The sequence below is a fragment of the Neodiprion lecontei genome, chromosome 5, assembly GCF_021901455.1.
Source record: "Neodiprion lecontei isolate iyNeoLeco1 chromosome 5, iyNeoLeco1.1, whole genome shotgun sequence".
In the NCBI taxonomy this organism is placed as follows: Eukaryota; Metazoa; Arthropoda; class Insecta; order Hymenoptera; family Diprionidae; genus Neodiprion; species Neodiprion lecontei.
This window is the reverse complement of record NC_060264.1, coordinates 29,973,810-29,992,545: the sequence shown is the minus strand read 5'-3', so window position 1 is coordinate 29,992,545 and position 18,736 is coordinate 29,973,810. Positions and strand designations below refer to the sequence as shown.

Genomic DNA, 18,736 nt, shown 5'->3' with positions numbered 1-18,736 from the left:
AAATAAAGATGCAACGTGCGGTGAATTGGGGATCGGTAATAAAAACGGTGATGATGGGAGGTTCGATATATCACAGTAAAAATGTGTCGTGGTCGAAGAAGAATGTGTGCGAGTAAATATGTGTAGTGGCTCCACGCTGGGGTATGGATTTATTTTCAGGGCTGTGTGTCACCGTGGAGTAACCGCGACAATGGCATCGTAGCAAACTAGCAGCAGTGTGACAATGACATTGACAAAGGCGGTTTGGCGGCGGGGTGTGTATGACGCCCGCTTCGCCATCATCGTCGTTGTCGTCGTGTAAATACCTTAAATCTCGGTAAACGTTGCGGAAGCACGAAGCGTCGCGATGCTCGGCGCCGTCGAAGAGCGTCATCGTATGTACGTGTGTATATATAAAAACAACATATGTGTAGGTATCGAGTATACAGAGAAGCTACGTTTCACGCGGGCAGATATAGCGAATACCGATATGAATCTGTGCACCAGAGTATGAAATTAGTATTGTTGAATATTATTTTTTTACACACAAGCTGTGTCGAAAGAATGAAATTTTTCACATCTATTCGTCGTTCGGATCAGTTTTATGTCGGGTGATTGAACGCAGTCGATGTGAAATGAAATTAGTGTATTCTGACCTGTTTCGAACAGTATCGGGTAGCGGAAGATGCGAATGCACTTAGAGGACCCCAATAAAAATGGTCTCCAAACTCGGCATTTTGGTAAATGATCGCGTAGCTTACGATCAATAATTATTATTAGTTATGTATTTTTATGGGAATTGCTAAACGGTTAGAAGATCAATAATGATTGTCAAAAGTTTAATTACTTGGACTCTCGACTCAGGCAGGCTGATCTTCAGTGCGACTTCTTCGCGCATAAATATATCCGGGTATCTCGTTTTGATGAACAGAGCTTCCAAGACATCTAGTTGTGCCCTCGTAAAGGTCGTTCTTTCCCGGCGCTGCTTGCGTTGATTCATTCCTGAAAGATGAGGAAAACATATATACGGTTAAAAGTTGCCGTCAATGTTGTTCAACGGCATTGGTCCTCGTGCACCAAGCAAAAACAAGGTAAGTTAATTGGTTTTGAATTAGCTTTCAACAAGGGCCGCATGGTCCCAAGGTCATAGAAATCAAGCTCGGTAGGTGTGATCGACACAAGATGAGATACCGCCGGTACTGTATAGCCACGAGTTCTTATCTATAGCGTGAACGTCAGAGAAGAGACGGAGACGAGGACATCGTGGCATCCAAGCAGCAGAGTACGGTGCTCGGTAATATTTTATGTTGGAAACGCGACACGGTCCTCCGGACATCGTCGGCAACGAGTGGTTTTCAGGAGAGCAGGATGGCCGGGTCGGGTGGCAGTTGGATGGCAAAGAGCCCCGTATAAGGGTGGCAGGAGGGACGGTAGGGAGGTGAAATGGGGGAGGCTGGTTCGGGAGCGTTGCGAGTCCGCGATAGCGTAATTTTGAGCAGCCCTCCTCTCGTGCCATCAAGCCTCGCTTGGCTCGTTTCAGGACCAACGTAATCCGCTTACCCGGGAGAGGAAGAGAGGGGTGGATAGGGGGGGGGGGTAGAGGGAAGAGCGAGAGAGGGCGAGGGACGATGGAAGAGGGGGGAAAAGGGACGACGCCTGGAATACCATACACAACCATCATCCGCAGTGCACAGAGAAAGCGTCGCGACGCGACGCGATACGAGAACTGAACCGATCCGCTTTCAGATGTCTTTCGTTGCAACAATGCAGAAGCGCCGTCAAGTGTGCAATAAAAAAAAAAAACGTAGAAAAACGAATGACCGGATAGCGAGAAGAGAAGAATCAACTCACGATCGTGTCCGCGATTGCTCGACCGATGCAAACTTCCACGATGCTACTTGAAGGAACTTTGAAACTGTTTTGGCGAATGTATTTGAAACATACACGCAGAGAGATATGTGACATGTATAGTCGAAACGAGCGAATACTGTCCTCTAGCTAATCCGTGTAATCTTGTTTGTTTCGAGATATGTATATTAGACGGCTTAGTTAAAACTGCAAATTTATGGGACTTGATCGAGTAATGGAACGCTGTAGCGAAATACGAATCGACTTTATGGTTCGCGAGATACTACCAAGAGAAACAAGACTGTTGCGTTGTATTACAAGCGACTTCCAAGCTGATACAACGTTCCCAGTATATAACTGATAAATTTTCAAGAACCTATACTGGAATCGCTGCTTACGGAGCGTAATAACTCCGATTTGGTTTATTAGTAGTTGGTCCTTTCACAGTCGGTTGAACTTCTCCTGGAACTTAACGACGACGATGTGAATGAAGGAGGAAGAAGGTAGCTTCTGTTATATTTCTATAACCGACTCGCTACCATTAGAACGCAAAAATGTTTTTGAATATATTCGTTTTCAACCGCGAAGCATAATTAGGGATATTATTTTTTTTTTTTTTTTTGGGAACAAAGCGCGGCAGCTACCGAGAGAGCTTCTTACATACTGTACAACCACATGTGTTCCAGGATGAAGGAATATACGCTGTATAATGCACGCATGTATCTTCGGAGGGAGGGCTTTAACGCCGACCGGAGAGTCAGATAGCCGAGTCGAATCGACGTCTCTGGTAGCGGCCATGTTGCTGATGCTACCGTCGGTGTTGATGGTGTAGCCCCATGACTGGCTCCTCGTTTACGCCCGAGGTTTCGAGGCGAGCTGACGGGAGTGAACTCTAGGTTTTGTGGTTAGGCTGACTGGTGCCTAGCCGGCAGAGGAGTGGCGGAGATACTCGACAGCCATAAGGTGGAGATGTCATCTCGGGCCTCCTTTTCGGGATCGGACGACAATCGCCGCTTGCGCCTAACGAACTGGTCGAGTAACCTTCGCGGCATGATCGCCCCCGATAACTCCTCAACGATCCTCTCGAAAGTCCCAGATATAACAGACCCAAAGAGAGAGAGAGAGAGAGAGAGAGAGAGAGAGGGTAAAGAAGGACTGGAGGAGCGAAGGCGAGACGAACGGGTACATTTATCTCCTAGGATCTCGAAAAAAAAAAGGATAAGGAAGAGAGAGAAAGAGGAGCGTCGCGTTGATGTACGTTGCCACACGCGAGTCTCTCTTACGGATACCTACATGCATGATTCTACCGAGGTCTACCACCCGTGTGTTCAAACTCCGTACATGTGTCGGTATTATTCGAGGAAGAAACGCGGCACGGAGAAGGTACGAAGGTAAAGCACGGCGCGGGCGCCGCGTCATTGATCTACGATCCAACCACCGGGTTCCTGCTGCTGTTACTGCTACTGCACCTTCCTATTTTCATCTCTCTCTCTCTCTCTCTTGATTTTCTGGACCTCGTCGACTCGCAGCTCTCTTCATCCTCCGTCCGGTTGATTGCCTACCCGGTGGGCGTAGCGTCGGTGAGCTGTTGCTAACGACGTCTTTGGCAGCTACCGGATTCCCGAGTCGAGGCCGAGCGCCTCCGGCTATCTAATCTATAGCCTAACCTGACCCAACCCAATTTTTTAGAGTGCTAGATATAGGTGTCAGCGAATGCGGACTTGGGAATCCAACGATGCATTGCAAAATTGCGATTCCAACGCGTTGGTGAAAACCGTGGTTTCATGATATGGTTCGCTGTTTGAACGTAAGACAGGCGTATTCTTCATTTAACCGATAACATGCTTTAAAAAATTTTGATTCGTTGATGGAAGTCAGAGGTTGGTTGAGGATGCTAATGGACCTTCGAGTTCTCCAAAATCACTTTAAACATTATTTGGCAGTACTATCATGAATTTCGCAACCATTCCTACGGTCGGTTCGCAAACAGCGCCCTGTGTGTAGTTCGGTTTGAACCTGACTGTCACATCATTGGCTTAATCGCTTTTAAGGGTCTTACGGAAGGAACGTATAACTGGAGTGATTACGGGTACCTAATAGTCGCTTCTGCTGTTCCACTATCTCAGCGACTCGACACGCCATCCATACCCTGCATACCCAACTCAATCCAATAAATATATTTATACCGTGCGGGCGATAAGTGGAGGAGGGTGTCCTCATCTAATCATTGCACGGGTTGGTAGGCACCAGCCGTGAAGTACAGCAAGGTCTTCTCTTCACCCCGTGCAGCCACGCAGCCCCGCTAAGCAGCCGTAATGGGTCGGCAAACACCCGCCGGGATGCCAAGTATCATTCGATTTATTATCTCGGCTCTTGGGGTTACCGACGCTATACGGTGACGCCACTCCCGACTTTCACGGTTATATATCCACCCTCGCATCGCCCTTGTACGTTACACTTATATCTATATCGATATACCTACTACCGCCAAATTTGCGCACTGGGTACAGGGACCATGTCGCAAGAAATTGAGATGTGTTCATCTCGAGCTATTGTTGTCACGGACGTTATCCAGCAGATTTGGAAATATAAACAAGCCGTTGGAATTTTTCTAGGCTTCTCAGATGCGGGCGTAAACACTTGGTGGGTGTAACTACATCTTTGAACGACAATTTTGAAGATAAAATTGAGCAATGGACTACTTTGTAAAAGATAGAAATATTCAAATTTGACATTTAATTTTTATCCAAGTCCAACGTCTACTGAATTCTTGATATTCCGGAATATACAATATGCAATTTTTCACTTATTGATTGACGTACGAACCAGCGGGAATATGGATTTTCACTCCACCTCAATTCGACGGTGAAAAACAGCCAGTGAATTTTATGGTTGATTTTTTTTTCGTGACTCTCCGTGATTTCAGGGGCTGAGCTTTGAGCGGAGGAGAAATCGGACGGTGGTGCGGAGTTTCGCTAATGGCAAATTCGTTTTTTCGTTTATTGGATTTCACGGCGCCATGGCTCACCCCCTGAGCCCCGTGGACCCCGCGCCCCGGAGCCATGCAGAAGTTAATGGGCGGCTAACGCAATTCTTTAACGATGACACTCCGGCTGTACATCGGCAGGAAATACACCAACTTGCTCCACTCACTCTACGCTTCAACCCTCGTTCTACGGGAGAGGGTTGCGAAACGGTGGTGGGAGGAAAAGCTTATGATCAAACGAGCCGTGTAACTTACGGTAAGCATGTATTATATAAAGTGACGGAAATAAATTACCGGACGGTGTATTAGACGTCAACCGTCACCATATACGTGTTTCCCATCTTGTATCTTAAACGCTTTGAACGTTGTTTTTTTTCTACAAAAAATCGACCTAATTTTCTAACAATTTTTATTGTATTCTTATCAGTTCCCTGATTAGCAATCCTTGTGGAAGTGATCGAGGCACTGCCAATTAAAATTCAACCAAAGCTATCCGAGCTGATCGATCAGCCATAATGAGTTTTGGAAAGCCTGGAACGTCACTCGCGTCATGCAACGTGACGCGGGTCGGCACCTATCACCCCCATTAGTTGAACTAAACCAAAAGTTTCGCGTCCGCGCAGCTACGCACGGATCCAAGAATGAAATGAATCCTTGCCACAGCACGGGCTGCTTGATTATTCATAGAATTTTAGTTGTTGGCGGTGACGATGATGACCAAGAAGTAAGCAGGGCGTGCAGAGAAGAACGCGGCGAGGCTTCCGGGTGTCGAGAGTGTCGAGCTCGAAGCGCACGGGGCCTTGGGGAATTGAAAATTAATTAAAAGCTAAAATGTGCATAGGCGAGAAAAGTGGTTCGGGTTTGGCGACGGGGCGAGGAGGAGGGAAAAGGGAGAGGCGAGATAAAGATTATGATGCCTGAAGCGCAAGCGTGGGACGATAGCACGTGCCGCTTTCCATGGACGCCGTGGCGAAAAAGGAGAGGGAAAACCGAAGCGAAGAGAAAGAAGAGACCCGTCAACGCTTCGAGAGGCCATCAGCTATGAAAACATTTGACCAACTCCGTCTCCGTCGCCCACGTTCCATCCACAGGCCGCAGGAAACAAAAAGGAAATAAGAAGAAACTCTTCGCCCCTTTTCTACCCCTGCATCGGACTCTGGATAATTATATGCCTCGAGAGGAAATCCGACGAGAAACTGCACCATTAACATTCGGTGACCTGGATTCGAAATGGCAATGAGACTCTATCGGTTTAAATCGATGTGTGCAGTTCTTCACCCTCGTGTTTGGTTATGCAAATGATTAGGAATGATAGTGATCCAAATTGAAAGCGATCCAGTGTGATTTCCGATGATTCTTCTTTGATTTTACTAATAATGGATAACGGTGATCGATGATCTCACCAAGTGAAAAGTTTTCTTACAATCTTCTTGACAATCTCGCGAGAAATTTGCAACAGGTCAAACCCTGACCACCAAATATCGTGAGCAAATCTTGGGAGAATCTCTGATTCGTCTATCGGGTCCCTATATGCAGAGGTGACGGAAGGTCGGCAAGCATGAAAGTCGAGGCTTGACAAAAACCCATAGCTATGCACGAGCATAGCACGAACCCTAATCGGCTCACGGTCGTCAAGTTACCGGAGTAGGCATATTCGAAAAGTGGGTTCAGGGCTCTGCAGAACCCCGGAATTCCGACTCCTCTGAGAAGGATATCCGGCGTCTCTGAACCCGACTATTCACTCAACGCAGAGTGTTTATCCTGCAATTAGCTCGCGAGACTTCGCACTCGATTTTCCTTCCTCGTCGTTCTCGTCTTCGACGCCTCGGGCCCTGTTGGGCCCCAATCGCGGTTCCGCGGTCAACTATCATGGTCGCGTGCCGCCGCACGTGGCCGCCAACTTGACGCCTAATTGAGTGATTGGAACGCGCTTGATCTGACGGGGTTATATCGGGCATTGTAGCAGTGCAGGCTTATCTCCACGGTGCAGAAAAGAATCACCCCTCGCCCGGGACAGAGTGTGCACGCCGGAAATTCGCCCCCGAGAAGAGGGGAGAACTCGAAACTTTCAATCAGCTTTTACTTCCCTGTAGCAACGTTGTATTGTTCTCGTTGTTCAATTGATCATGGCATACATGAAGATACACTCTCGTTTTTATTTGTCTCTTCGCTTTGGTGAGATGAAATCAATGGAATTCGTTTTCGGCTGAGTCCAATGCTAGATTTGGAATTGTACCGTCATCACTCAGTTGGACTCGATTGTCCGCAAAGCAAATTTACAGATTCAGATTTGAAATTTTCATGGCCTGTATTATCCAAGATAAAAAAAAAACCTCCCACGTTTGGTCCGATCAAACTTCCGGTTAATTATTACGTTTTTCGGATCGTTTTTGCCACTTCCATCTAAGTTTTATCCACATTTGATTACTTCAATTCGAGCACTTTGATATATTGCAAAAAAAAATTGGGAATTCTTCTAACCATCAGCAGTTTTGCATTCCTTGAATCGTCCAAATCCATTTTGCGTCTAACTTATATATTTATATTATACTATATTTCGTTGCACGGTTGAGTGGCAATTCCATGAAACAACAAACACGAGGTGTGCACGTCGAGAAGAGGGGCCCTCGGGGTTGGTTTGTTGGTTGGTTGGTTGGCTGCGGCCTGCATAGGTGTGCGGAATGAAAACTACGCCAACTGCGGGGAATCCCACGGCTATGTGTTCAGCGGCGGTATTCCCCCACGTCCGTCTCGCGGGGACTCCCTCTCGTTCTCAATAAAATAAACATCGCGGGTCCAACGCCTCCGTACAACCTCGCATGACACGGATAGCTGCTCAGAGTGCACGCGCCACTTTCCACCCCCGCCGTTATTATAGGTACCGATCTACATCCTCGATGCTTGTGTACGAATGCTTTCGCTGGCGTCGATGGAACAAGCACGACTTGCCGAGTGTAATTGAGGCCGCGGTCTAATCAGGTAGAATTTTTATTCAATTACGAATATAAGTACGAAGTATACGGAAATGATATTCATTTTTATACAGTCATATCCTCTTGGAATTCATATTGGAAATTAATCATATAACAAAAAAAAAAAAAAAAATGAGAACTTTTTGATATACGATAAAATGAGCAAAAAATTCTGCCGTATCTGTTTTATACTTTTTGCCGAAAATTTGAAATTGTAGCTTTTGACTAAATTTTGTTTTTCAACAATCTTGAAACGAATCTCTCCCAAGTGTGTATAAAAGTCAACATATTTCAAGTATAAATTAACGCCTGATATGTTTGCCAATTTTTTTCACCCCCATGAGCTGTTTAGTATACCGGAATGGAACAAAAATTTATAATTCGAAAGTCAAGCTCGTGTTAGGCGAGAAAACATAAACTGCAGCGGGCAGTCGATACACAGATGTATAAGGGAATTATTATTTTTCTTTGGGGCAGAAGAAAGAGGTGAAGGTATAACAAAATTTGGCGGTGCAACGTATCGCGAATATAGGTTATGGATTCCGTCCTAGTGTCCGCTCGATTTCTCGCAGCCATGTTTCGGGAAAGAACGTTCGCGGGGCGATATTTGGTCCGCCCCTTTATCTCCCGCAGACGTTGGTTGATACCGCATCTGGAAACGTTGAGGAGAGCGGAAAGAGAGCGCGGAGTCGGTTCTCTTCTCGAGTATTACGGGGGCATAACCGAAGGGGATGGGCAGGGGATTTATGAAGGCGCAACTACGAGGAGCCGAAGAGAGTTTCCATGGGAACGCTGAGGAAGACGCGCGTATAAACGAGAACCAACATCGGCGGTGACGCCGCCCGTATCTCTGTGCGTGTGGGTACAACACAGTCCTCCATCCTGTGCACCCCCTACCTTAGATATACGTGGATGTGGGTGAGAAGGTACGTCGTACATACCCGCCGCCACCCCCGTAAGCGGCTTAACTGGCTCTCCGCGTTCTTCGCTCGCGTCGTCTTCGGAGACCCGCGAGGGTGCTCCGAGTGCTTCGAGTTCTCCGAGTTCCCCGCGTCTCTCTCTTTTCGGGGAGACAAACTGCAGGCAAGAGGAGCGAGCGACGGAGAGAGAGAGAGAGAGAGAGAGAGAGAGGACGGTTTATTACCAGTGAGTGGGATGCTCGCGAGGTAAAGTTTTCAACCGTACGAACCTTCGACAATTATTATTCCCTCGTTTTTACACGCGGGGGTGAATTTTTAATTTTTACATCATATTCTCGCTCAGTGTATTGTTTTTTTTTTGCTCGGTTGGATGATAAAATGATAGAAACTCGTTTGTACGGATAAAGAGAGAAGGAACGCATCAGGTACCGATTTTAACGAGACTTTTGGCGGACGAATCTGGTGTAAGAATCTAACGTTGGCAGGCGAGGGTGGTTTACCCCTTAACAGAATCGAATTCTACACGCTTCCTCCAAGTTTCGTTCGGATCGGAGTTTGGCGTCTCAAGTGGCTCGAGCCTGGATAACTCTGTCGCTTGCCGGAGGCGCGGGGAGCCGTTAATTTTCACCGATGCTATTCGACGCGACGCGACACGACCCTCGGCATCTACCAAAACAAAACGTACGGTAGAATCTGTCGTTAGCACTGCAGTCTAATGGTACCGAGAAGCCCCGGCGCTACCCGGTTATCTACGGCTTCAGTCGATGCATCGATTCGCACGGGGTGATCAATACGGCAGGCAAATAGGCACGGGCGTATTGTGTGTGTGTGTGTTTGCATAAGTTGGTGCGATACTCGGAGCATCGTGTGATTTCAATTGGGTTCATAACAATAATGTGACAGCGTGTTGCTGCTGGCTACGCAAATTCCTTTGGATAATACCGAAGAAGATACTTTATCTCACCTATGCTCTGAGCTGAAGTCCTGAAACGCTAATTTAAAGTACATACTCGTCGTCGTTACGATGGACAAAAATACGACCGTCAAGTTTCCGTGTTACTTTTCTCAACTTTACGTAGGTACTTTTCGTACCGTCTACATGTAATTCACGGTTCATCAATCAGACTAAACTTGGCACGTTCCTGACATCTCGATTCAATGAAATAAACTAGGAACACTTGTACGGTCTTGCTTATTTTTTTGTAAGATAAAATAAATAAATAAATAACGCGGTTCGGTTGAAAGGCATAAAACGAGTTTAAAATCTCATTCCGAAAGGGCTAATGAACCTCTATCGTTCTTCACTCCGAAGATGTTTTACTCGCTTTTGTAGTAGTTGTACAACAAAAGAGATCAAGCAATGTAATCGCTGTTTAGAAAAGCGTTCGCGTACCTACAATATACGTGTTAGTGACGGAATTAATTTCCAGATATATTACCGGCGGCAAAATTATCATAATCGTACGAAAATTTGTACACGCATATGAATTTACACGTTTTGCAGGTATTCATCAAAAATTTGACTATTCAAATTCTAAAAGTTGTTGAAATTTTTGAACAGAATAACATTTTTCATACGGGCCTGATTATTCTTCTGTAAAAGTATGTATGATTTTTTGGTGATCCGTAATTTGCTTGGTTCAGTGATTCTTCGATGCATTCATTTTTAGTGTGACTTTGACCAATGGCCTGACAAATTGGGTGCACGGTCAAGAAGTAAATTTCAAGTGTTCCTAGCAAATTTCGGAATAAACAATTTGAAAATCCGTCATATTTTTCGTCTGCCTCTCGATTTTCATCAACTACATCGAGTTCTCTTCTCTCTAATCGAGTTAAAAATGACGAACAGCCGGTTTAAACCACAAGTACCTAATAGTTGAAGAATGTACAAATCGCATTGGACACCATATTTCCAAGTATTTGGAAAAACAACAGCAAGTTTCGTCGAATCTTTTCGGCGTTTCAAGATATCAACGATTTCACGCGATTCCCGATAATTCCCTTCGATTTCCTACGATTTCACCTTCCAAGATATTCGGTCATTAAAGCCAACCGGAGACGATTTGTCAGACCAACAGATCTCGAACCAACAACATGTCAGTCTATTTCCACAAAGCGTTTCGTTCTTCCAAAAAATCTTCAATCGACATAAACAAATATTTACTTCACCGTCCGTGACGACACATTTGGTCGATTTTAACAATATTCTTTCCCTCGCAATCATTGTATAAAAATGCGGATTGACTCACCTTGCGGGAACGCGCTAGCAACCAGTCCGTGATCCAGTGGGTGAGGATGACCGTGACCGTGAGGATGTGCGTGCGGTATTTGGTGCTGATGTTGATGCTGGTGTGGGTGTGGGTGTGAGTGGGGGTTTTGGTGTTGATGGGGGTGGGGGTGGGGGTGGGGATGCGGATGGGAATGAGAATGGGGAAGAGGGTGCACGTGAGGTAGTGAATGTGGATGAGGCCCAAGCGTGAAGGGGTGCGGAGGAGCTTGATGCGGAGGACCGGCCATACCTGGGTGGCTATGGGGGTGATATTGAGGGCTTCCGTTGGGGGCGCAAGACGCCCCCGCCGCCTTCAAATATCCCGCCATATAGCCAGCCAGGCACGCCAGGTCCCCCGCCACCGCTGCGGCTCCCTTGTTGCGACGTTCCTCGTTGCTGTTTCTTATCGGCGGCTTATGATTGCGATCTATGACGCCGTCTTTTCGCGGTTCGTTCGGCCACCACCCGTTGCCGCGGTCTTTGTCGCCGTAGTTTTGACGCTGCCGATTCGGGTTCTCCTCACCCTGACGTTGAGGTTCTGTCCCGTCTCCGCAGGTTTCTTCGCCCTCGGCGTCCTCTTCCTCCTCGTCGTCGCCGGCCCCCTTGCCCGGGCAATAAGGCCCGTAGCTATCCACCTTCGTCGAGAAATATTGCAGTTTTAAACGGGGTTGACAGAAATTTTTTTTTTTTTTTTTTTGATTTCATTCAGCTTATCGATGTAATAACGGTGTTAATATACAGATACATATATCATTGGATTTAGGAGAAAATTTTGCAATGAGAAAAATTTCATTTGTTTTAGTAGCTAGAAAAATTGAGTAAAACAGGTATCGTTGAAAATACCGTTCGAATATTCTTGGAATTGCGAAAAACGAGGTACGCCTAACCATTTTGCGCTATTGTCGATCCTTTCTTGCTAATTGCAACGCAAAATCAGTTTCTGACGTTTACTCTACTTTTTTAGTCAAACAAGGCTTTAACGTCAATTTATTGTTGCACGAGCGTTAAATTTTCGCTACAGTTGCCAGAAAATATAGTAACAGCGATCGTAATGAGAAAGTTTTCATTTTTGTTTTTTTTTTTTTTTGTTAATGCAAGGCTAAATCTGATTTTTTTGGATTACTAGATTTTTTTTTTTACCCAATTAAGGCCACATCAGTTTATTGTTGCATCGACTGTTTCGACTCATTACAGAAAGTAAACACATATATATATATATATATATATATATATATATATATATATATATATATATATATATATATATATATATATATATATATATATATATATATAAGCAGTTGATGCAACAACAAACTGATGTCACGGTCATAGTTGAGTAAAAAAAAAAATCAGATTTATCCTTGCATTAACAGAAAAAAAAAAAATTCCATAATATAATCCTGAACTAAAAATGCTTCAATGAATATAATTCTGCAGGTGACGAAGTTTCACATCTGAATGTACGCAATTGAACGAGACCGATTTTTTTAAACTATAAAAGAAATGTATTAAAAAATGTATGTACCCCGTATTGAAGATATTTATACCTGCATAAGGGGATCGCGGAAACATTTCCGACAGTCCAATTTGTCTGTGATTTTCAGCGCGAATTTGTTTTATACTCGATTGAAAAAAAAAAAAAAAAATTTCCATGACCTGGTGCACTTTGAACGTAACATTTCGCTGATTCAATTATACTGCAGTTGAATAATTTTTTTTTTAAATATATTACAGGTGAAATAACTGGGATTTGAATAACTTTGTCTCTTGCAGCTTGAGCCGGACGATAATAAAACACGATTGTCACGGACTGCAGACCTCATCGCGGATCGAAATCTATTTGAAATTTGACGTGAGTATTCAACAATCGTAATATTTTTTTATTGAAACCAACATTACGATTTCTCTTGTACATATTATTATATTTGTGAAAGCGGAAGAAATTTTTTTTCTCGACTGGAATATTCGTAAGTCTTGCTAAAATTAAGGGTTTAGGCTCTTTTTGGGCGAATCAAATTCATTTCACTGTTTCTATAGTTTAATTTCTAAAGAGATAGATCGATTTGATCGAATGAACAGGATCGGTCGAGTCGCTAAGAATAAAATCGATTCTATTCATTAGTTTAATTATTATTATTATTATTATCATTTTTTTTTTTTTTGTCAATGGAATTCAATTATAACTCTAATGAATATTTCAAAAACACATCTTACAATGAAAATCAATAAAGTTTTGATTAAAATCAAGCACTTTTTGCACAGCATGCTGAGAGTAATTTGACAGAGATTAATGTAAGATTTAATTTTTCCAAACAAAAAATGGCGTATATTCAGGAGGCGAAAAAATATTGACCATTTTCGTTTCTGCTAGTTTTTATGATACCGCATATTTTTTTCCTTAAAACTACGTTAAGAAAAACAATACCTTTTTCTTCTCGAAGTTTTTTTTTTAAATATCCATTCTTTCCATTGCATTAGAAACTTAGCCTTGAATATGAAATTTTTCAAATTGATCTCGAGAGTGATTCTGTCCAAACGAAGGCGGCAATTAAAAAATCCCTGTAGGAGTATACTTCCCTTTAGGAGTATAATATATATATATATACGGGGCGTTTCGCAAAGAAACGTCCAAGCAAAACCTATGGGGTCGGGAATTTAAGTCATATATTTTTTTTTTCTAAAAGGTTTCTAAAAGGTTATATATATATATATATATATATATATATATATATTCAATCAGAATCCTATAAAGAAGGGTTTTTCAATGCTTATAACTGCACGTGAGCATTCGACCAATTAACGTTAAAATTTTCAATTACCTTTTCGCCCGGTCGCTTGTGGTGAATTTATTAACCGTAAGTCCGTCGACGTTAGCAATTATTATTTATGAGCATACAGTCATGACATTCACATTCGGATACATCGATATTCGTACAGCTAGAACATGATGAAATCGGTGGAACGAATTCACGTGCCGCAGTGAATTGATTTCGGTTTATTTGTTTGTCGGAAAGGAAAATTGACTGGCGCCAAATGGTTTAGGCGAAGCCGCGGAGAAACACCCGCAGCTTATACACACATATATATATATATATAAATAAATAATAATTTGCGAGTAAGTTTGAAATCTAGATTAAAAAAAAAAAAAAAAAAAAAAAGAATGCAGGCGCGGCCGGCGATTGCGAAGTTTTTCAGTGAGGTTTTTAACCCTAATCCAACACCCGCGAATCGATACTGTAATTAGTTAGGACTTGTCAGCGAATGGTAGACGGATGATGTTTCACCGCAGCGTTAAACTTCAATTTCAATAGGTACATTTACCGCGTCAGAGAAGGTTCAATTAATTACTTTCCGCAGGACTAGATACGCGGGCAAAACGAATGAGGAACCGCAATAATGTGAATGAATAAATCCGCGGTGAGAAAAATATGGATGAGCCGCGGTTCGGTGTTTTCAGTTAAACTTTATCAAATTATTGGAAACATATTATACTTGCAATTTGTAATTTAATTGCTATAGATATGTAGGACGAAAAGTAAAAAAAATACCCAAGTCACGAATGAATGTTTACATACCGTAGCGTGTGAATGCAATTTATATGATTATTGTTCGGATTGTTATTTGTTCATCTAATCTGTTTAATTTTTGACTATACAACCGTTGTTGTCGAAACAATGAATTGTTCGGTAGCACTTGGTGAAAATACAATAAAGTGAAGCCTCGGTTATACGTTTTTCATAAATTATCTTACTCTTGGCAATTTTTTTTTTTTTTCTATAAACAACGTGAAAATATTTTAATTGTACGTTTCTCGTTTGTAAGCTTTTCCCGCGTTGTTAAAGTTCGCTTTATCTGTATCGTTCGATTTGACGTTTGGCTTACTTACCGCAAGGTGGCGCGCGCGTCTTCATACGTTTTGTTTACTTTTCTACCGGTGGACGGTTCCACGTGACAAATTTGACACATGACTTGCACAGGTTTTTCTTTGAATTTACTTATTTTTCCTCAAGATATTTCGGTAAAAATCACCAAGTACATTATTGAGCTTCGAGAGAAAACGAAATATGTTTTTGGATCAGGGTGAAAATTCTTTGGCAGAGTTTCGCCGAGGCGAGGCAACGTTGCTGAACAATTGTTCGGCCGTCGGAACGTGAGATTTTGAAGGTAACGCATTCCTGGCAGCTCCCTGCTACCAACGGAAAGGACAATGCGAAATATTACCATTGACTTTCTTTTCTTTTTTTTTTTTTTTCTTTCAAAGTAGCCGCGGCTTTTCACGCAAGGTGGAAAAAAATTTCTCCCCCACCGAGCAACGAAGAAATTTTCATTACGAGCGTTGTTGTACGATCAAGCGTAATCGATTCGAAAGTGATTATCGTAAATTATGGGATGAAACGTTAGATTTTTATCGAAAATGATGATAATAAAATGGACTCACGGTGCTAGATTATTTTACAACTCGTTGAAAATATAATCCTGGGCATATCTAAGAAAAGGCACAAAACACACTAAGGTAACACACCATACGATTGGGTCCACTATTCACACAGCACTGTAAAGTAACAATCACTTTTGTTAAATAGTGTCCACTGTAAATCGCGCGACAGCGAACGATATCTCGATGATAAATCAACTCCACGAACGCACCAACGTCACAGGAGTCCGCAAGGAACTGCACGACTGGAAACTTGTTTCCTAGTCGAGCACCTTGCGCTCTTTGGCCTAAAGCCTAACTAATCTTCACCCCCACTTCTTGGGTCCTAATATGCCTTACGGACCCTTTACCCTGCTGCGGAACAGGCGCTGGTGGTGGGGATTTGGGCCAGCTTACTGGGGGGGTTGTTGATACGAATGGCCGACCCAGTCAAAATGTCCAGCCCACTTTCAGAGGTGCCGACGCGGTCCTCGGACAGGACACGAGCCTTCGATCGAATCCTTCCTCGGCAAGTGGACGACGACGATAGTCGGACGGAAGGTGAAAGAGGGAGAGAGAGAGAGAGAGATAGGGTGATAGATGAGAGGGCGGAAAAAAGGGCCGAGTCAAGTCTCTGGGGAAGAGAGACGCGTGACGGCTCGTTGTGTAAGCCGGACGCGAAGTCTTTAAAAACGGCTTATACGGGGAACCGAATATCCCGCCTGACGGCACGAGGTGCTAAACGGTTAAACAAACTAGGAATAGACGGGGGTCCATCGGGATACGTCGAGTGCAGGTTGCGGATGAGGAACTGAGGGCACTAAATTCACGTTTAACGGAACCACGCTTCCGACTTCCGAGTCATCTGCGCGAGGATACGTTCCAAGGTCATTCGACGATCCATCTTCCTTTCGGCTGGGATGAAATTGAGCAATTTACTTACCGGAATTCGAATGCGCGTCCCGATGTTCCAATTAAGCGTATCAATTATCGCGTGTTAGGTACGCAACGTCGTAATCGGCGTTGATAATTGAGCCCCCCCCCCCTCATCGTTCTCTCCTTTTCTATCCAGCCACAGGCCGAGAAGCACCCGCTAAAAGGATTCAGGCTTTTCCGGTTTTTAACATCACGCTGCTGCACGCGTGTCCTCCCTATGCGGGGACCAGCTGCATCGGCGATTATTTCTCTTTTATTATCGTACGCGTATTATATGTATACCGATGGCTGTACTAATTGACGTCGAAAGATTAAAAAATCGAAGGGCTAGAATGTCGAATTTTCAAACAAGCGGAAACTCAATTTATGGAATTTCAAATTCTTCAAAGACGAAGTATGGGGCGGTGAAAGAGTAGAAAGGTCACAACTTAGAATGCCGAAACATACACTGAGAAGAATTTCATTTGCTGTAGTAACTAGAAAAATTCAGTGAAACAGGTATCGTTGAAAAAAATGTTTGAAATATTCGATATGAAGAAAAAAAAAATAAAAAAATTATATACCTAGAACTATATTTTTCGATTGTGGTAAAAAATGAAAATAGTTGAGGACTGAACGGTGACCGAAAGTAAAAATTTCTATCATTGTAGAAACGTCAGCATTCCCCTCGATAATATAGAATATTTATATAGATTTTTGATATTGCTGTTCTACGTTTCGACCTTTCCGTATTTCGACTTTGAATACTTTCAATTTTCTGTACTTAAACTTTCCACAACTCTAAATTCTACGAATAAGATTTTCGCGTTCGTGAAAATTCGATATTCTGATCCTTCTATCGATCGGTAATTTCAGTTTTTTTTCACCTTTACCCGTAACTCGAATTATCCTCAAAGTCTGCGGAAAAATATTCTTTATAATTCATCTTTGATTGACGAGTCAGTCAGACTTTCTAAACAAAAAGAAACTCGCCATAGGTAGAACAAAAATGGTTAGTCATGTCACGATGATATTTTGAACGCCTTTGATTACATTCAACTGAAAAACACGCTAGGGAAATATATATATATATATATAATTTTTTTTTCACCGATTAAATATAACCGGCAAATAATTGAGAAACTTTTTATCCTCCGTATATGAGGAACGAGAATGTGAGCCGATCGGATAACTGCATTTAGGATGATTGTACGCGTCTTCAAGATATCTCTGTTTGCAAATCCACAATGACGAATATATGTCGGATTAAGTTCAGAACCAGGTTCAACATTATCTAACCTCCTGTTGGAACCCGGTTCGATTCACGATGGGTGAATTGAATTTTTGTCGAACGGCAAAAGAAACAATCGCGAATGAAACGTGTGCGTTTTTATTTTTTTTTTGTTTTTGCCGCGGAATGTTACTTATCGTCGGTGAGAACGAAAGTTTATCTGTAAAGTGGAATTGGAAAAAAAAAAAAATAAATAAATAAATAAAAAATCGTAAACTTTCAACTTTTGAGATACTGATTTGAGAAAAAACAATTAAGGCTGAAGCAGAGCTCGGAATTTCGAATACCCAAACAGACTTTCCGCGTCATTGCGATCTTCGTATCCAAGAATCCACCCCTTTCAACACACGGAGGTCAAGAACTAAGTTGATCTTGCGCTTCACTGGTCGCAGTGCAAAATTTATGGGTTGAATGAAAACGGTGTTATACCTAGTAGTACGTAGTAATTGTCTGGACAGCATATTGGACGTGGAGGATTGTTCGCATTGTGAAAATGATTTGCAAGGTTCACGAAACTGACAGGCCGATGTGTATCGTCGATTTTTGGATAGGTCATTAAGGCTCGTAGACAACGACGGGGCTTTAATTATCGGCAACGATATCCTGCCAAACCTATGTCAGCCTAAAATAATAAACTCACCGGATGTCTGGGACCGTCTTTGAAAGCCATAAAACTCAAGGTTTACATTGCCGTCTACGAATAATTAGAATGTTAATCACGTTTATGGCTCTACCTTTATCCCTCGGCATTGTCGGTCTGTTTACATTACGGTTTAATGGTAACACCGAGTTTTTCGGGGAAAAACCGACGATCGGGGGTAATCGGCGATACGTTGTTCGGCCGTTTCGCACCACCGCAAATCTCATTGTCGTTTATCGTTTGTCCAAAGGTCTTCAAGGTGTGTGAAATAAAATTGAGTAGTTACGTAAGTAACTACGTAGAAACCGACGTTGCAATTTCCTGTTATACCTGAGCTCTTCTTACTTTCCACCCCTCGGCTAGCTGCGTGTAAATCATACCGCGTATACATATGTAGGTATACAAGTAAGTAAATTTCGACCGAATGTAAAGGTTGGATTTTACCACTCTATCGACTATTCCACAGGCTAATATCTACCGAAGGAATTATTTTTGTTTC

The 18,736-nt window shown here is 43.0% G+C and overlaps 2 protein-coding genes across 4 annotated transcripts in view; one reads left to right on the top strand and one right to left on the bottom strand.

Moving 5' to 3' along the window:
* The window catches only part of LOC107221265 (homeobox protein OTX1 A-like), a 60,528-nt gene that overhangs the window by 7,031 nt on the left and 34,761 nt on the right, over positions 1-18,736 (bottom strand). For both annotated transcript variants that reach the window (XR_006904669.1, XM_046741516.1), the window contains exons 2-3: positions 10,955-11,609; positions 827-981 (exon numbers count right to left, since the gene is read on the bottom strand). Coding sequence is in view for 1 of the 2 variants with exons in the window: in XM_046741516.1 (XP_046597472.1) it covers positions 827-981; positions 10,955-11,303 (504 nt within the window). In the remaining variant the exon portion in view is untranslated. The remainder of the gene's footprint in view (positions 1-826; positions 982-10,954; positions 11,610-18,736) is intronic.
* LOC124294734 overlaps positions 1-18,736 on the top strand; it is a 147,981-nt gene that overhangs the window by 97,519 nt on the left and 31,726 nt on the right. Inside the window, exons 1-2 of one of the 2 annotated variants that reach the window (XM_046741525.1) lie at positions 8,818-8,951; positions 12,751-12,829. In XM_046741525.1, the coding sequence (XP_046597481.1) occupies positions 8,941-8,951; positions 12,751-12,829 (90 nt within the window). In that variant the 5' untranslated portion in view covers positions 8,818-8,940. Of the gene's footprint in view, positions 1-8,817; positions 8,952-12,750; positions 12,830-18,736 lie in introns of those variants that run through there. The other variant, XR_006904670.1, reaches the window with a different exon arrangement.